Source organism: Tupaia chinensis, unplaced genomic scaffold (assembly GCF_000334495.1).
Source record: "Tupaia chinensis unplaced genomic scaffold, TupChi_1.0 Scaffold000622_1, whole genome shotgun sequence".
Classification (NCBI taxonomy): domain Eukaryota; kingdom Metazoa; phylum Chordata; class Mammalia; order Scandentia; family Tupaiidae; genus Tupaia; species Tupaia belangeri.
In genome coordinates this window covers 5,487,674-5,507,107 of record NW_006160142.1, presented here as the reverse complement: position 1 = coordinate 5,507,107, position 19,434 = coordinate 5,487,674, and the positions used below count along the sequence as shown (strand labels likewise).

The following is a 19,434-nucleotide window of genomic DNA, read 5'->3' as shown; positions in this document are numbered from 1 at the left end:
GGTCTGCCATGTGGGAGTCCAGCACCTTAACTACCATGCTACCTGCTTTATTTTTTAAATGATTTCTTGCTTTTTAAAAAAATTATTTTATTTAACTTTATTTAGTTATTTATTTAATTTTGACCAGGCAGAGAGAGAGAGAAAGCGAGAAAGAAAGCCACGAGGTCCAGGCTTGAACCGCAGTCAGCCCTGTGGTAGTCCAGTGCCCTTAGCCAGCACACCACCTGCTGATCACCGCCTCCTGCTTTTTTTATTATAGTAAAATATACATAATACAAAATTTACTTTTTTTTTTTTTTTTTTTTTTAAGAAGTTTTGCCTTAGGGCACATGTGCTGTTGAGAGCGGGGAGGTGCAAGGGGACAGATAAGAGACAGTAAGAGGGATAGTGAGAAATCATCTCCCCAGGGGGGTATGGTCATGCCACAGTCCCTTCTCTTCCATTCTCTTCCCGGGATCTTGGGCATGCATGCACATGTGCCTGGAATGATTTTCAAAGCACTGGGTCCAGGACTTGAACTGCAATCAGCCATGTGGGAGTCCAACAATATAACTGCTATGCCATCTGCTGGCCCCAAAATTTATTGTTTTAACCTTTTTTTTTTTTTTTAATGAGAAAGAAGAGACAGAGGCACCTCCAATAGGGTCTTCACTCCACAGTTCGCCTTCATTCTCAGCTAGCCCAGACTTTACACCATTCATACTCAGGGAGATCCCAACATGTGTCATCTTGCAAAACTGAAACTCTGAACTCATCATATAGTAACTCTTCATCTTTTCTTCCCAGCCCCTAGCAACTTCCTTTCTACTTCTGAGTCTATGAATTTACCTATTCTGGTAGCCCATTTTAAGTGTAATCATACTATAGTGTCTAGTCTACGTCCCTTTACATAGTATTTTCAAGGTTAATCCATGTTGTAGCATGAATTGGAAATTCATTCCTACCACATTTTGTTTATGCCTTTCTCTGTGGTAGAGTTTGGGTCGTTTCCACCTTTTAGCTATTGTGAGTAATGCTGCTATGACAATTGATTTATTTTCACAAGTACCTTTTATTTAAGAGTCCCTATCTTCAGTTCTTTTTTGAACATACCTAAAAGAATTGCTGTACCATATGATATTTCTGTGTTTTAAATTTTTGAAGAGCTGTCAGACTGTTTCCCATAGTGGTTACATTGTTTTACATTAAGCCAGCCAGTGCACAGGGTTCTAATTTCTCCATATTATTGTCAACACTTGATTTCTTTCTTTCTTTCTTTCTTTTTTTTTTTTTTTTATATATAGCCATTCTAACAGGTATAAAGAGGTATCTAGTTGTGACTTTAATTTACATTTCTGTAATGATTCGTGATATTGAGCATCTTTTTATGTACTGGTTGGCCATTTGTATTATCTTTAGAAATGTATGTACTCGAGTATTTTGACTATTTTTGAACTGGATTCTTTTCTTGCTCTTAAGTTATTGTTCTGGGGCCAACAGGTAACATGATAGATAGTTAAGGCACTGAACTCCCACATGGCCCCCTGCATTTCTAGTCCTGGACCTAGCAGTTTGAAAATCATACCAGGTATATGTGCATGTGTGCTCAGAATCTCAAAAGGAGAGGTGATTGCAGTGTGGACATTCTATTTTCCCTTTCTCTGTCTCTGCCCTGTGCACACACCCTATGGCAAAAACCTAAAGCAAACAAAACACAGTACTAAATATTCTGATTTTCATACTGTAAAATGACAGTTTTATTTAAGCATTAAGAAAGGTCCGTCGGTTTGTCTTGAAATACTTGGTAGTTTAAATTAAGAAAAAAGAAAAAGAGAAAAAATGGAAACCAGCAAATGGAGTAATTGTTGTCGCTGGTCTCCCACATAGTCAACCATGGTTCAAGTTCAAGTCCTGGACCTGGCAGCTTAAAACTCATGCCAGGCATGTGTGCGTGCATGCCTAAAATCTCAAGAGGGGAATGGAGGAGAAGGGATTGTGGCGTGACCATCCCCTTCTCCTTTCTGTCTCTCTGGCAAGTGCATGCACCCTACAACAAAAAAAAATTATACTTCTTACATATTCTGGATATCAGTCCCTGCTCAGATACATGATTTACAGATATTCTTTGGGTTGTCTTTTCACTGTATTTGATAGTGTCTTGATACACAGAGTCTTCAATTTTGATGAAATCTAGTTATCTGTTTTTTTTCTTTTTTTGCCTTTGAAATCATTGCCACATTCAGTGTTGAATAGTTTTCCCCTCAAGTTTTCTTCAAAGATAAAGCTTTAGCTCTTAGAGTTAAATCTTTAATCCATTCCAAGTTAGCTTTTGTATATGGTGTAAAGTAAGAATGTCTCTTTCGCTTGTGTACATGAACCTTTCAACTTTTATGTGTCTGTCAAGATCCTACTCTTACGTAATATTAAAATTCTTTTTTTCAGCAAGTATTAAACCACTGTTACCTAATTATTTTCCTGTGCTAACTCTAATTTCTAGAATTCTAATCAAAATTTATACACTACTTGAAAAATCTGTCACCTTCAGGTGATGAGCTTGTGGTCATTTCATTTGCTTTGTTAAAATGACTGTCTTTGTTCATTGAACAGTCTTTGGTATTGTCAAAAATTAATTGGCCACGTTATAAGGGTTAGTTCCTAGGTTCTGTATCCTGTTTCATTGATATGTATGCCTATTCTTATGCCAGTACTATACTGTTGATTCCTGTCGCTTTGTAGTCAGTCTTTAAGTGTGGAAGTAAGAGTCCTCCAACTTTTCAAGATTGTTCTTGCTATTGTGGGTTCTCCTGTTTTTGCATCTAAAAATTTTTCAGGGATTCTAAGGATAAACTGCTTGGTCATTAATTTAGCTTCTTTAGGACTATTGAAGACTAGTTTTCATTTGTACTAGCATTGGTATTTGGTGGACTGTTAATAATTTACAGATTCATTCTTGGGCAGTGACTCAGTATTTTGAATTGATTGATACCCTTTATCATAAATCCTGTTGTACTGCTGATAAAACAGTGTCTAATTTATGAAGTAGCATAGGTGATCTCTTCTATAACATTAAGTATCTATCAGAATGGTTGTCTGACACTAGCTAGCATTACAAACTTTTTAGACATTGTGGTCGCTAACTGGATAGCAAAGACTGATTCTTCATGTTTATTTCCTAATAGTATTGAAATGGCTGATGGCAAGTGCGGGAAGATCCTTCTCTACAGCAGTCACAGAACAACTTCAGCTTCTACCTTTGTTTTTTAAGGTAAGAGTATAGCTGAAATTAAGAATGAATCTCCTTCTGATTTTCTAAAGTAATTTGTGCTCATCATCTGAAGGTGATAGATTTTCAAGTAGTATATAAATGTTCATTGGAATTCTAAAAATTAGAATCATCACAGGAAAATGACTAGGTGACAGTGGTTTAAATACTTGTTGAAAAAAAATTTTTATTATGTAAGAGCAGAATCTTGACAGATACATTGAAGTTGAAACTTTCATAAACACAACATTATTTCATTGACTTCTAAGTAATAGGAGGGAAAATATTGACAGTTAAAAGTTATAGTGAAAATATTGAACACAGTAGTTCATCCTTGTCTGTTGAGAATTATATTCCAAGATCTCCGATGGGTGGAGATCTGAAACTGCAGATAGTACCCAACTCTATGTACTATGTTTTTCCTACATGTACATGCCTATGATAAAGTTTAGTTTATAAATTAGACACCGTGAGAGATTAATAACAATAATCAGAAAATAGAAAAACTACAACAATATGCTGGCATCACTGCTCGTGTGCTTTGGATAGTTGTTAAGTAAAGTAGGAGATTACCTGATCGCAGGCACTACAGTATCAGAGCAGTCCAGTGTGCTAAGTGACCATCAGTCTGATAACCATGATGCTTAGATGGCTGACTGATGGACAAATAGAATAGACAGGACTATAAGTAGATGGAGGAATGCTTCCTACCTGGGATGGTATGAGATTTTATCACTCTATTTAAAAAATAATGAAACTTCCAGATTAAATGGTTGATTTACAGGCTTACTGAGGCAAAGGGATGCCACCAAAGAGATGTAGCTAAAGAAGGCCATAATGGTAGAAACTACGAAACAACAGACCCCTGATTTAAAAAATATATAGCAGGACCAGCAGTTAGCGTAGTGGCTATGTCGCTGGACTCCCATGTAGCCAACTGTGGTTTGAGTCCCGGACCCGGTGGCTTAAACTCAGGCTGGGCATGTGTGCATGCATGCATGCCCAAGATCCCAAGAGGAAAATGGAGGAGAAGGAATTGTGGCGTGGCCATCCCCCCTGGGGGATGATTTCTTGCTCTGTCTCTCTCTGTCTGTATCTGTCTTTCTGGCAAGCACATGTGCCCTATAGCAAAAAGACAAAACAAAACAAAACACTTCTTAAAAATTACATACATACATATATACACACACACACACACACACACACACACACACACACATACATATACATACATATATAGTAAGGAATTTTATAGAATTTTCCATCAATAGATTGAAAGAGATTTCTTAAGCTATATTGGGGCCAGTAGATGGTGTGGTGGCTAAGGATGCTGGACTCCCACATGAGCGACCACGGTTCGAGTCCTGGACCTGGCATTTTGCTTTCTCACTTTCTCTCTCTTTGTCTCTCTCATTCTATCTCACTCTGATCAAATAAAAATAAATAAACGAATGAATAAAGTTAAATAAAATAATTATAAATAAGAAGAAAAGAAAGAGATTTCTTAAGCTATACTAGTTAAATGCAGTATGTTGTCATTATGTTGAATCTGTATCTAACAATGCAGTTGTTACAACACATAAATCTGATAATTGGGGAAATAAGAGCACTACTGAGTATTTTATACTATAATGAAGTTTTACGTGTGATGATGTAGTTATGTGTTAGGTTTTTTTACACAAGGCTTTTTAGAGATAGCATAATAAGATATATGGATGAATTATGCTTCAAATAATTTAGTTGGAGAAAGGGAAGCCAGCAACAATAGAAGACTATAAGTTTATCATTGTTGAAGTGACTGTCTCATGGGACTCATTGCACTGTTCTCTAGTTTCGTTATGCTTGAAATTTTCTGTAGTAGTTGTTAAAGGTAAACGTGATTTCTTTCAGAGAGGGGGCCTTTGTGTAATTATTGGCACTTACTTTTCAATTTGTGTCTTTCTTTGTTTTGTTCTAGATTGCCCCGGTGGAAAACGACAATAGCTATGATGAATTGAAAAGAGATGCAAAGTTGTGTTTATCACTAATGTCTCAGGGGTTGCTTTACCCTCATCAAGTGCCTTTGGTACTTCAGGTGCTAAAACAAGTAAGAGTGTGTAACTACAATATTTACATCTTTTTGCTAAGATTTCAGTTTACTATTGTAAAATTTTGGCAATGTCATTTGTAATGTATATAACAGTGGTGGCTTTCAGTTTTTCTTTCGAATTTACTTTTCATATAAGAGAAGGTAAGATGTATACAGTGACCAAAGAAGTAGACCTAGATTCTGTACCTGACTTTGTCGCTAACTTCTGTGACTTTGGTCAAGTCACTCAAGCCCAAAATTATATGCAAAGAGCTAATTATTGAAATTTTTGGATACAAAGTGCTTATGAGGAAGGAATTCAGGTATTCCCTTTTCCAATTTTTCCTTTATTTTATTCCTTCATTTCTATTTCTTAGACTGTGCTAGAGAGACACTAAAGTGATTATATGTATTTTTTAAGACAAAGTCTCACTGTGTCACTGTCTTCCTCTTGCCTCAGCCCCCCACTTAGTTGGAACTTGAGGCATGCACCACTGTACCCAGCCTTTTAGGGTGTGCCGATGATTGAACCTGTGCTCCTGTGTGGCCTCAACCTGCTAAGCCACAACGTCAAGCAACATGTGTTACCAGTGTTGGGCTGTGATAATTGGGGGAAAAATATTTTTTAAAATTTGCTAAAGGAGGGACCAGCAGTTGGCATAATGGCTGTGTCGCTGAACTCCCATGTAGTTGACCGCAGTTCAAGTCTCAGACCCAGTGACTGAAACTCAATGCCAGGCACATGTGCGTGTGTGCCCAACATCCCAAGAGGAGAATGGAGGAGAAGGGATTGCAGCGTGGCCATTCCAACCAGGAGATGATTTCTCGCTTTCTGTTGCTCTGTCTCCCTCTGTCTTTCTGGCGAGCGACTATGACCTATAGCAAAAACCTCTAAAAAATTTTTTTTGTTTTGCTAAAGGGAGACAGGCAGGTGGTGTGGAGGTTGAAAGAATTGTGGACTCCCACATGGCCACTGAGCTTTGAGTCCTGACACTGGAGGCTTGTTTTCTCATTTTCCTTCCTCTCTCTCTGGTCAAGTTAAAAATAATAACATATAAAGTTAAATAAATAATTCTTTTTTTTTTTTTTTTAATTTGCTAAATGGAGCATGTGCTTGCCAGAGAGAGACAAAAAGAGAGTTAAAGTGAGAAATTATCCCTAGGAAGATGACCACACTGCAGTCACTTCTCCACTCTCCTGGAATTTGGGATATACATGCACACAAGCCATGTGTGTTTCTCAAGCTGACAGACTTGAACTGTGGGGTTGGCCAAGTGGGATCAAGCTGCTGTAACCATCATGCTACATAGCCGGCCCTGAAAAAAATTTTAACAGTCAAAATGATATTTTTTGTAGTGGAATTTAGGAGATATTTTTGTTTTGTTTTGTTTTGTTTGAGAGGTTTTTGCTATAGGGCGTGTGCGTTTGCCAGATAGACAGAGAGACAGAAAGTGAGAAATCATCCCCCAGGGGGGACGGCCACGCTGCAATCCCTTCTCCTCCACTCTCCTCCTGGGATCTTGGGCACACACGCACATGTGCTTGGTGTGAGTTTTAAGCCACCAGGTTTGGGATGTGAACCACAGTTGACTACTTGGGAGCCCAGCGACATAGCCATTACGCTAACTGCTGGTTCCTGGAATTTAGGAGATTTTTAATTTTTTTTTTTGCTTTTAAGACCCTACATGTCACTTAAAGTAAAATAATATGTAATCCTTGGAAGAGTGAAAGAGTCATTAATCATGAATAGTTCTTTCTTGCAAAATTGAGTTTTGGGCCAACCAGGTGGTACAGTGGGTTAAAGAAGCTAGATCCCACATAGTCAACTGTGCAGTTCAAGCCCCAGACCCGGCAGTTTGAAAACATGCTGGGTTGCAGGTGCATGTGTGTCTAAAATCCTGAGAGGAGAATGAAGGAGAAGAGATTGCAATATGGTTATATTCCCCCCCCACCCCCACCCCACCTGGGTGAGTGCTTTCTCACTTTCTGTCTCTCTCTGTCTCTGGCAAGTACATGTACCCTGTAGTTGGCAATCAATCCATCAGTTAAAATAAAATTTACTTTTGCCTGTGTTTTTTCCCCTTTACTTTCAACCATCATGCAGTCTGAATAATTAATGCTTCCTAAAATAGCTTGTTCAATCTTTAAGGAAATCTAAGACAAGCTTGACCTAACTATACCTGTGAAAATAGAACAGAATAAGAATTACACACATTATTTGTGTGTAATGTCACCACCTGTCATGTCATGTTCTTATCATTGCTATTTTTATTTTCATACTTTTTTTCTCATTCACAGACAGCAAGAAGCAGTTCTTGGCATGCAAGATACACAGTACTGACCTACCTCCAGACCATGGTATTTTATAACCTCTTTATTTTCTTGAACAATGAAGATGCAGTTCAAGACATCAGGTGGCTGGTTATAAGTCTCTTAGAGGATGAACAACTAGAGGTAAAATTTAAATGATAGCAAATCAAAATTCAAGGTTTTTTTTTTTAAGAATCATTTTTATTTATTTATTTTATTATCATTTTTTAATTTGACCAAAGAGAGAGAGAGGGAAAATGAGAAAGCAAACTGCGAGGCCTGCCTAGAACTCGAACTGCTGTTGGCCATATAGTAGTCCAGCACCTCAACCACTACGAGAACTATGGCCCCCTTAAAATTCAGTTTCATAAAACAATTATGAGTTCCCTTTGGAGAAGTACTTATACACTGAAAAGATGTGTTTTATTGCTAAGACATAAATTATTGATATTAACTTTTTACTGGTTTTTGTTTGTTTGCTTTTAACTTGACATAGGGTGTGTGCACTTGCTGGAGCGAGAAAGTGGGAAATCACTCCCAATGTGGAATGATCACACCATAATTCCTTTTCTTCTATATCTCCCTCATTACAGGGCTTTAGGCATACACATACATGTTCCTGAGTGTTTCTCAAGGCACCAGGTCTGGGACTTGAACTGTGTGAACAGCCATGTGGGATAGAGCCTCCTTAACCACCATGCCAGAGGTTAAGGAGGCTGACCTAAACGATTTACTTTCTTTTTTCTTTTTGCTGTAGGGTGTGTCTGAGAGAGACAGTGAGAGGGAAAGTAAGAAATAATGCTCTAAGGAGATAGACATGCCACAGTCCTTTCTCCATTATCCTCCTGGGATTTTCGGCATGCACTCACAGGCATCTGGCATGATTTTCTTTTTCTTTTTCTTTCTTTTGGAGAGGTTTTTGCTATAGGGCATGTGTGCTCTACAGAGACAGAAAGCAAAAAATCATCCCCCTGGGGGGATGTGGCCACACCACAATCCCTTCTCCTCCATTCTCCTCTTGGGATGTTGGGCATGCACGCACACACGCCCGGCATGAGTTTAAGCCACCGGGTCTGGGACTCAACCAGGATCAACTACATGGGAGTCCAGCGACAGCCATTACACCAACTGCTGGTCCCTCTTGGCATGATTTTCAAGTCTCTTAAGTCTGGAACTCAAACCATGGTTGGCCATGTAGGAGTTCAGTACATTAACTATCACGCTACCAGCTGGCCCCAAACTATTTATTTACTAAAAAATTTTTAAATTTTTAAAGAATTATTTTATTTTAAAAATAAAAGCTTTTAAAGAATTATTTCATTTTATTTATTATTATTTTTTTTAGTTTGCTGTAGGACACATGTGCTCACCAGATAGACTGAGATAAGAGAAAGTGAAAAAGAAAGCCACCACATTGGGGACCCAAACTGCAGTTGGCCATATGGGAGTCCAGCACTTCAACAAATTTAAAACCAGTTTGGCTCCCATTTTTTTTGTTTGTTTGTTTTTGTTGTTTGTTTTTGCTATGGCTTGTATGTACTTGCCAGAGAGAGACAGAGAGCGGGAAAGTGAGAAATCACCCCACAGGGGGATGGCCACACTGCATTCCCATCTCTATTTTGTTCTTAGCATTTGGGATACATACCCAATATGTTTTTCAGGTTGCCAGGTCTGGGACTTGAACAACTCAATTACCCATACGAGATCCATTTGCTTTCATCACCACACCACCAGCTCGCCCAAAGAGAAATAATAATTTTTTTAAACAGAAAAAACAGCCAAAGGACATTCACAAAATTTGCATATAATTTCATAGAATGTCCTCACCTCAGTTCTCAAGCTACTCTATTTTTTTTTTTTTTTTTTGAAGAGGTTTTTGCTATAGGGTGCGTGCGCTCGCCAGACAGACAGAGAGAGACAGAGAGATAGAAAGCGAGAAATCACCCCCCCCAGGGGGTATGGCCATGCCACAATCCCTTCTCCTCCATTCTCCTCTCGGGATCTTCAGCACGCACTCACATGCGCCCTGGCGTGAGTTTAAGCCACCGGTTCTGGGATTTGAACCATGGTCGACTACGTGGGAGTACAGCGACATAGCCATTATGCTCACTGCTGGTCCCCTCAAGCTACTCTCTTAACCTTCCATTATTCACTCAAGATTTAAGATCTTTTTTTTTTTTTTTTAGGATTACTTTATTTAACTTCATTTATTTATCTACTTAATTTAATTTATTTTTAAATTTGACCAGAGAGGGACGGAGTGACAGAGAGAGAGAGAGGAAAAGTGAGAAAGCAAGTCACCAGGTCTGGGACTCAAACCATGGTCAGCCACATGGGAGTCCAGTGCCCCTAACTACTACGGCACCTACTGGCCCAAGACCTTGGTTTTAATAGACATTATTATTTCTACAGGTTCGAGAAATGGCTGCCACCACCTTAAGTGGTCTATTACAATGTAACTTCCTTACCATGGACAATCCTATGCAGATTCATTTTGAGCGACTTTGCAAAACAAAACTACCTAAGAAAAGAAAGCGAGACCCTGGTTCCGTAGGAGATACCATTCCTTCTGCAGGTAATATTGCTTGTAAAAAATACCTGTGTCCTTTGGGAATTAACCAGCCTTAGCCTGGTCGAACTAGGCTTACTCAGCAAACACTTACTGAATATTTGTCTGTGCCGAGGTCTATGTTAGATGCTGGAAGTAGTTGTCCCTCCTTTAAGGAGGTCTACATATAGAGACCTTAGGACCTGGGGTGTAAAAGTTAACATTGAGAGCGATATAAAGGAACCTCTACACAGCTATATACAACTACTATAAATCAAAATAGCCTTGTAAAAAGAAATAGCCAGAACTTGTTATTTCAGAGGGTCTAAAATATAGAACTTATGTGTAGATATACTAAGAGAAAAAATTAAGTAAATAAAGCAAGCCTTAGTTTAATTAAGAGGGGACTATTCCATACTTCACGAGTCATTTGGTGAGAAAATGAGAAGAGTCATAACAGCAGTTTCCACTATCAACATATAAAGGTTAATGCATTCAGTGTGGTAGCAGTCATGCACACAATTGTTGTCTGTCTTTGATTGGAGATTGTTTTAGGATCAGGGAATGCATTTTTTGTACATGAATGAATTGATCAGAAAAACTATTGCTATATTAATTTTAACAGATATAAGGGGACTTTTAAAAGTTTGTGGAAAAATGGAATTAAAAGTGCAAACTTATTTTGGTACAAGAGACTTTTTAAATTCATGCATACTTTTTTCATAATTTGCATTTTCCATGAACTTTTGAAGACCCATTTATATAATCTAGCTATAGTTATGCTGTTTTTGAGGGACATAAAATGTCTTTACAAATTATTAATACTGGGCTATATTTTAGTTCAGTATCGAAGTCATGTTTTTGACCTGTGTACGTATAGATTCACTTTAAATGCAGAAATTCACACATTGGAAATACCTATCATAATTGAAAACTTACTTTATTTCACTGTAACAGGTACATTAGAAATGTGTTAATTTTTCACACTTAACCGCTGTTTTCTTTGCAGAGTTGGTCAAACGCCATGCTGGGGTGCTAGGACTTGGTGCGTGTGTTCTTTCTAGCCCTTACGATGTTCCCACCTGGATGCCCCAGCTCCTTATGAATCTCAGTGCACATCTGAATGATCCTCAGCCTATTGAGGTACAATCGTTCTTAGTTTCTTTGTATACTTAATGTTAGTGATCTTTTGTAAGAAATAATTTATAGGGACTAGCAGTTGGCGTAATGGCTATGTCGCTAGACTCCCATGTAGTCGATCGCGGTTCGCGTCCCGGACCTGGTGGCTTAAAATTCACGCCGGGCGTGTGTGTGTGCGTGCCCGCCCAAGATCCTGAGAGGAGAATGAAGGAGAAGGGATTGTGGCGTGGCCATCCCCCCTGGGGGGGGATTTCTTGCTTTCTGTCTCTCCCTCTGTCTGGAGAGCGCACGCGCCCTATAGCAAAAACCTCTCCAAAAAAAAAAAAAAAGAAATCATTTATATTTATAATTTTTTATGCATTGTGGCCCTTCTGCTTTCATAAAGTTACTTTCTCTGTCAGGACCAGGTCTACTCACCGCTAATTACTGAAGTCTTGTAGAGATCTCGCTTCCATGTATATTAGAGATTGCTTGGTACCTAAAATATTTCTGTAGCTTCTGTCCCTTCTAATCAATTGAGGTAAAAGTATTGTCAATATTGTCAGGATAGGTCAGTTTTATGCTTCTATTTTCTAGTATTTTATACCTGAAAAGTACCTCACTGGAAGCAATTACTAAACAGAACATTGTGATGGTATTATTCAGTCGTGAACACCTATGTTCCTGAGTTAAACAACTCAGGACTAAAAAATGTCCTCTCCTTTGTGAGTAGATGTTAAGTATCTGTTCAAACTTGCTTAATAATAATGTGGTGTGAAGTTCCAGTGGCTTGTTGTCAACTGAGACTCATAATTCTACAGAATTTTGGTAGTTTGTGGAAATAAAATTGGCTACTTATTTTTGTAGCACTTGTACTGTTCAAGATCTGAAGAAGGGGATTATTACTTAGCTTAAAGGTATCCTGTAAATGACCCTGTTTGTGCAGATGTTAACATGTATGTGCACTGCCTGCTCTACAGATGACTGTAAAAAAGACCTTGTCCAATTTCCGAAGGACACACCATGACAACTGGCAAGAACACAAACAGCAGTTCACTGACGACCAGCTGCTTGTTCTCACCGATCTCCTTGTGTCACCATGCTATTATGCATAGAAGGGTAAGTTAGCAAAGTTCTGAACTGAAAGTGACATCCTCGGGGAAATGTCATTGGTTTGGTGACTGAGAAGTGGATTTTTAAGTTTTTTTTCTTTTTGCTTATATTCTTAAATATCACAGGTAAAGTCAGAGTCTCTTTTGTTGCCAGGGTTTTTGTTGTTTTTAAGGTTTTTATTAGTGCTCCTCAGAGAGAGGGAAAGTGAGAAATCACCCCCCAGGTAGACTGGCTATGCTTCCATCCCTATTTTTCCGTCCTCCTCCTGAGATTTTGGTTATATGCGCATGCATGGAACTGGAGTGATTTTCAAGTCTGGGACTGGAAATGCAGTCAGCCATTTGGGAGTCCAGTACCTTAACCACCATACCACCTCACCTGCAGGCCTGTTACTGGTTTTTAAACATGGCTTTTGCTATTTCCAGTAGAAATAAGTTCCCAGAGAATTTTTTTTCCCTTCCTCTCTGCTTCAGCTGTTAAGCAGAGAACTGATATAACTGTTTATAAATGAGTAGTCTTAGTAGCCTGGAAATAATTAGGAATAATGAAAGAAAAAAAAATCTTATTAATAGTTGCCTTCTGAGTTGGACCTGGACATTTTGGATTGAGGAATCATGAGTTCTCACAGTGTGAGAATAATCCATCTTGGTTCCTAAGTATTTATTGTCCATTACCTGTTGAAGAGGGAGGATACAGAAGCCTTTGTATGAGATTTGAAGAATAAAAGAAAATTCTGTTTATTGGGCTTTCAGAGTCGAATGTCCTGTAACCTAATTGAAATGTTTTCCTCCAATACAGATATCTAGTCCTCACTTCAGGCTCTTTTCATCAAAAATTCCAGATCCTCAGGTATCATCTGTGGTGGCTCTCTGCAGGTTTTAAAACTCTGCCTCTGTTGAGCTCTCATCGTTTTGGTGGTTTCTGTGTTTGGTTTCATTAGTCTGTGTTATACAGGTTCTCAGCTGCCATTTGATTTTCTAACTTGTCTGAAAGTATTTCCAGAGTATCGATCACTTTTTCTTTGAGGCATCTGACATAGTCATGGCGTCTCAGACTACGAGTAATTACCCAGTATGATCATGACATCCAAGACCAAATGGAGTCTAGGAATGCATTAACAAACAGTTTATACTTGGACTGGAGAATACCCATCTGTAATACAGGTCCCGTCATTTCATTCATTTCAAATTATTTTGAATTCTTCCCAAATGGCTGTTGAGTTTAGATGGCAGCATGACCATAAATAGGAAGCCTCGAGAGCCTTGGGTCTGGAGAGCCATGAAGAAGAAAGGAAAAGAAGGCAAGTCTTGAGCCTAACTAGTGTGATGAATTGCTCCACCAAGACACAGAAGTGAAGTCTGTGTCCACGTGCTTCCCACAGACTGGAGTTTTTGGTGCTGAGTAAAGCCAGTTGCTGAAAAACCTGGGGTTTGGTGAATAAATTTTGCATCGGTTGTTGTGTGTGTGTATGATATGTGATTTTGAAAATAAACAGCGACAGTAAACCCCAATTGGTCGGTTCTTACCTGTATTCTTTACAAATACTGTTTGAGCTTTGAAAACTGTTACACTTCACCTAAATGGAAGACAGAGCTGTGTTTGTGGAAATTCTGTAATTCTTTCATTCTTTTTGTTTCCTCTACAGAGTTGTCAAGAGACTAATAAGGCTTGATATTTAATTGACTTGTTTAATATATGTTACATAGATGTAAAAGATTGTATAAACTGTAGAGATAGCATTGGCAAGACTTTGTACAGATGCAACCTTTTACACAACACCAGTGTGTAATTAATTTGTAAAGATTCACATGTAGCTCTTTTATTATAGTGATTTTGGGCCTTTGTGCCCATTGAATGCCATTTTTCTGTGTGTGTTTTTAAATTATTTTCTTTTCATGTTGCAAAGGCTGAGGTGTGGGTTTTTTTAAGTTCATCTATCATTAGAGTGTCTGAATTTTTATGTAACTTTTGTGCGTGCATCTCTCAATGCTAACTCCAAGTATTTGCCTAAGACAAGTTTATAGACTGCAAGATATCTTCTAGGTTGAAATAATTGACAAGGTGTTGAATGTCATCTTGCAACACACCCTGTACAGTCTTCCTTAAAGGAACACTACAGTATATTTTTTAGTATCGACTTGCTCAATGACTCAATACAGACCTAAGCACAGCAGTGGTCCTGGTACAGTATTTACGTGTCTGCATACACAGGCATAATCCCTGTCTAGAGTAGTGCCAAATTGATGATTTAAATTGTGTAACTAGTTTCAAACCAAATAAATGGATTGTTTTTAACATCTGGCTTTTGTCTTCATTAAGAGTAGAAGACAGTTCTGTCAATAGGCAAATGACTCTTGTGAATTCCTTTGGATCTGTAAATTCATGCCTTCTGACCAGAATGAATTAAGCTAGATCTTCCCTACTCAGTATAGTAGCCATAAGCCAGAACTATTTACATTGAACTAAATGTATTTCCTCATTCTCAGCCACGTTTCAAATGCTTATTAGTCACATGTGGCTAGTGGTTATAATTTGAATAGTCCAGATTAGGTTTTCTGTCATCAGGTAAGTTCAGTTGAACTGCACTGATCTACATGGTTGAGTCTTAAATTGATGTGCCTAAGAACCATGAGGACATCTGTTAAAATGTAAATTCTGATTCATTGTTCCCAGCTTGTTGTTGATAGTCCTTAAACCACATTTTGAATAATGAGGTTTTACATCAATGTGGGAGTTTTTATTTTAGAATTTTGCATAGAGTGTCTGTACTCACCAGAGAAAAACAGATGAAGCAGAGAGAGAGAGAAAGTGAGAAATCATCCTCAAGGGGTGTTGACCACCCTGCAGTCCTTTTCACCATACCCTCTTGGGATTTGGGGCATGTGAACACACATGCTTAGGGTGTTTTTCAAGCTGCTGGGTCTGGGATTTGATCTGTGTGGTTGGTTTAATGGTAGGTACCTGGCTCCCTAAGCCACCAAGCCACACAGAGACATCCTTGCTTAATTTTTTTTTTTTTTTAACCAGGGGATCAGAGTGGCATAGTGGTAAAACACAATGCTCTGAAGGTTACCCTGCATGGGAAGGTTTTAGGTTTATGCCAAGCTTTTCCTGAGTATGCCAGGCATGTACCTGCCGATGATCTAGGGCTGGTCAAATCTGGGGTGGATTATGGCATCAAGGCCCTATGGGGGCCTAAAAAACATGGTTATGGGTACATGCATGCCTGAAATACTGAAAAGAGAATGGAGGAGAAGGGATTGCAACATGGCATCCCCACTGGAGGAGTATTTCTCACTTTCCTTCTCTCTCTATCTCTGGTGAGCACACACTCTATGGCAAAACATTTAAAACAACAACAACAGTATGGAGCATTGAAAAGGATGAAGAAGTGCAGGAATGATGTCGAGGAAGGCGATTAAGATTTGGTCAAGGAGGAGGCAAGAGACCGACTGGAGTTAAGATGTCACTCTTCATTGAGCATGGAAGAGCTAACATAGGTTTCCATAAGGATGGGTAAGAAGTGAGAAGAAAGAAACTTCCCAGCATATCATTGATGTTGTAAAATCTAATCTTAAATGTCTGAATGAATCTTTTAAAAAACAGACACTTGGGACCAGCATATGGCGTAATGCTTATGTCGCTGGACTCCCACATGGCCAACTGCAGTTCGAGTACTAGACTTGGAAGCTTGAAATCACGCCAGGCATGTGTGTGTGCATGCCTAAAATCTCAAGAGCAGAATGGAGGAGGCAGGATTGTAGAGTGGCCATCTCCCTTGGGGTTGATTTCTTATTTTCTGTCTCTGTCTCTCTCTGGCAAGCATACGCACCTTATAGCAAAAATCTCTCTTAAAAGACTTTACAAATTATATTTCAAAATTTAGAAGGGAAAATTATTCACTCATTCTGTAAATGTGATTCCTCTCTGTCCTTCTAGTGAGCACATGCACCTTATGAAAAAAAATTTGTTTATGTTTCAAACTTTTTTGCACCAAAAAGTAAATCCTAGTTCCATTTTTCTGTGACTTTTTTGACCTTCCCCTGAATGTTCTTTTTCTCAAAGTGGACATGTATCAATCTGCATTGCAGTGATAATATATATTATGCTAGGAATGTTGTTTTCACTGCAAACTAATAGGCTGTTCGTGTATAGTCAGCCCTGTTTGATTATTTGCAGATTTTCCATTTTTTGGCTAAGTCAGTGTTCTTTCCAATTTAGCACACTTCCCTGGTGGATTCTGTAGATACATTCTAGTAATTTTAGCCTTGCTGAAAGGTACTGACTAGTTCTGGTGGACCCTAATTTATTTTTCTCTAGAATCCTTTACTGCTTGCCTTTTTTTTTTTTTCCAGTCAAGTGAGGGAGGTAATTTTCCCCATACATGTAACTCTGATGACCACAATCCATTCCAAATTTATTATAATCTTTCCTATGGGCAAATGTGTGGGAATAAGCTGGCCATTACTTATGTAGTAGCCAGTTTATGTGGAGAGGCAACTTTGGCCAGAATTTTTGGCCTAAATGCTAATGAGCCTTCTTTTCCTGTTGTGATTATTACTAGGCCCCATGCAAGGTCACCATTATTGACAGTCTATATTAGAATTGGTGCATTACAAGTGGTTGAGGAGTACAGTATATTTTATGTGGGATTTAATTGGACAATTTTCTGAGTTATTCCTATACAAAATTCCGACAGCATAGTCAACTGGACTAAATACCTACTTCATACATTATCTCGCCCTTTTGTTTTTTGTTTTGTTTTATTTTAGACGGTCTCCCTTTTTTTATTTTTGAAGAGGTTTTTGCTAAAGGGCGCATGTGCTTGCCAGCCAGCCAGAGACAGAGAGACAGAAAGTGAGAAATCACCCCCCCGGGGGATGGCCACGCTGCCGCAATCCCTTCTCCTCCATTCTCCCCTCGGGATCTTGGGCATGCATGCGCACACGCCCAGCATGAGTTTAAGCCACCGGGTTCAGGACTCGAACCACGGTCGACTACATGGGAGTCCAATGACATAGCCATTACACCAACTGCTGGTCCGGACAGTCTCCCACGTGTTGACCAGTTCATCCTGGAATTTGGGGTTCTCCTGCCTCAGCCTCTTGGGAATTGAACCATTCTCCCATGTGGTCCAACCTGCTGAGCACAGTGTCTTAGGAATGTGTTCTTCAGGGACTGAGCCTTTTTTCCCTGATAGAAGCACAAGGAAATGGGAAAGAAATTATATGTATAAATCACATTCGTTGGTACTTGTTGATAGTTCTCTTTAGAAAGATAAAACTTATAGGCTGCCTATGTCAGTGATTAAGTAAGCACTGTGGAGAGAGCTAGACCTCACATGACCAACTGTGGGTTGACTGCCAGCCAGTGACTGGGAAAATGCCCAGGCATGTGTGCCCAGGATCCTGAGTAGATGGAGGAAGGTGGATCATGGTGTAGGCCCTACTGTAGGGCTGCTTCTCATACCTTCTTGCATTTAAAATAAATACATAAATAATGAAAAGAAGAAAACTAGTAACCAAATGGAGACTGCAGAAGCAAGTTCTAAGTAGTTCACCTGAATAGAATCAACTCTCACTTTTTGGTACCAGAGTGAAAAAAGGTATTGAAATAACATTCTCTAGTTCCTTTTTTCTTTTTAATACCATTTTTAAAAAATTATTTATGATAAATGCGTGTTCCTATGAGATAGAACAGGATGAGCCACTCTACAGCTCTGGTCATGCTGTGATCTCCTTTTTCCAGTTCTCCAGCCCATTGACTCTTGGGCACTTGCGTGTGTGACCTAACAAGTTTCTGGCTGATTTAATGGAGAATTGGAACCATTTGCTATAGAAGACCCACCTGGTCTTGAGTAGCACATTAAGAAGAACAGGTCACATTCTTTATTTCTAAATAGCATCCCCTAGAAGATTAGAAAAGTAGTAAAATCCTAATTGGTCAAGTTGGGATATGAGGGAGGGGGCAAGAGCTGAACTGCTGGTATTTTGTACCCATAATAACAAACATACTTAGGGCCATTATTTGATGACTCAGACTGAAATTAAACCCATCTCATAAATTAGTTATTTTGGACGTGTAGATTTAGAATGAGGTGATAGTTGTTTTGTGTTCTTGCTTACTGAAGTTACCTTGGATTATTGCTTTTCAAGATTTTAACGCAGTATTACATAGTTTTATATCCTTGGTTTCTTGGCTATTTGCGTAGGTAGTTTTTTTTTACCTTGCAGCATTTGTTTCCTAGCAGTTATTCCCTTTGCTGAGTACTTTCTAAGGAAAATGTAGGTTAAGTTAAAGTTGGTTTGATTTAAATTGTTACAATGACTTGATTTACAAATTATTATTTTTTAATTAGTATTTTTTAATATTTGCGATGGGATACATGCACTCTCACCAGAGGGAGACAAGAGCGAGGGAAAGTGAGAAAGCAAACCAGCAGGTCCGGGACTCGAACCCCCACTAACTGTGTGGGAGTCCACCACCTTAACCACCATACCTAACCTACTCCCCACCCCTCCATGTATAAATTCTATGTCTAAAGTTCCAAATCGAACAATTTAACCATGAAGAAAAGGCCACTGCGGCCTAGTGAGGAGAAAGACCGTTTGAAAGAACGGGGGGGGGGGGGCGGGACGGGGGAGGTTGAGGCGCGGGGCCCTGGGAGCCCAGTTCGGGGGGTACCGGGACGGGGGAGGTTGAGGCGCGGGCACCTGGGAGCCCAGTTCCCAGGCTCATCCCTGAGAGCGTGGGCCTCTGGTCGCTGCGTGCGGTCCCTCTGCCCACTCGCTTGTCCCCTTGCACCGTATTTCAGCGTTTGCCTCAGGGAGCCCAGCTCGGTAAGCGGCAGGACGACGAGCCCAAGGAACAGCTGGTCACAGCTCCCCTCGCGCCGTGCCGGGGCCGGAGTCGGGACGGCCGAGCCCCCGGAGGCCCGCGAGGGGGCGGTGAGGTGCGGGGGGCAGGCGGTGCGCCAGGCCCGAGTGTCCGGCGGAGGGGGCGGCGCCCGCTACATCTCGATGAGTGCGCCTCGGG

General features: G+C 39.6%; 1 protein-coding gene across 1 annotated transcript in view; it reads left to right on the top strand.

Moving 5' to 3' along the window:
- Positions 1 to 14,696, top strand: part of PSME4 (proteasome activator subunit 4) — a 104,483-nt gene extending 89,787 nt beyond the window's left edge. Inside the window, 7 exon segments of the mRNA XM_006159028.3 lie at positions 3,159 to 3,244; positions 5,199 to 5,327; positions 7,608 to 7,763; positions 10,032 to 10,194; positions 11,177 to 11,310; positions 12,267 to 12,405; positions 13,198 to 14,696. Of these exon segments, the coding sequence (XP_006159090.1) occupies positions 3,159 to 3,244; positions 5,199 to 5,327; positions 7,608 to 7,763; positions 10,032 to 10,194; positions 11,177 to 11,310; positions 12,267 to 12,401 (803 nt within the window). The 3' untranslated portion in view covers positions 12,402 to 12,405; positions 13,198 to 14,696.
- Positions 14,697 to 19,434: the final 4,738 nt, after the last annotated feature.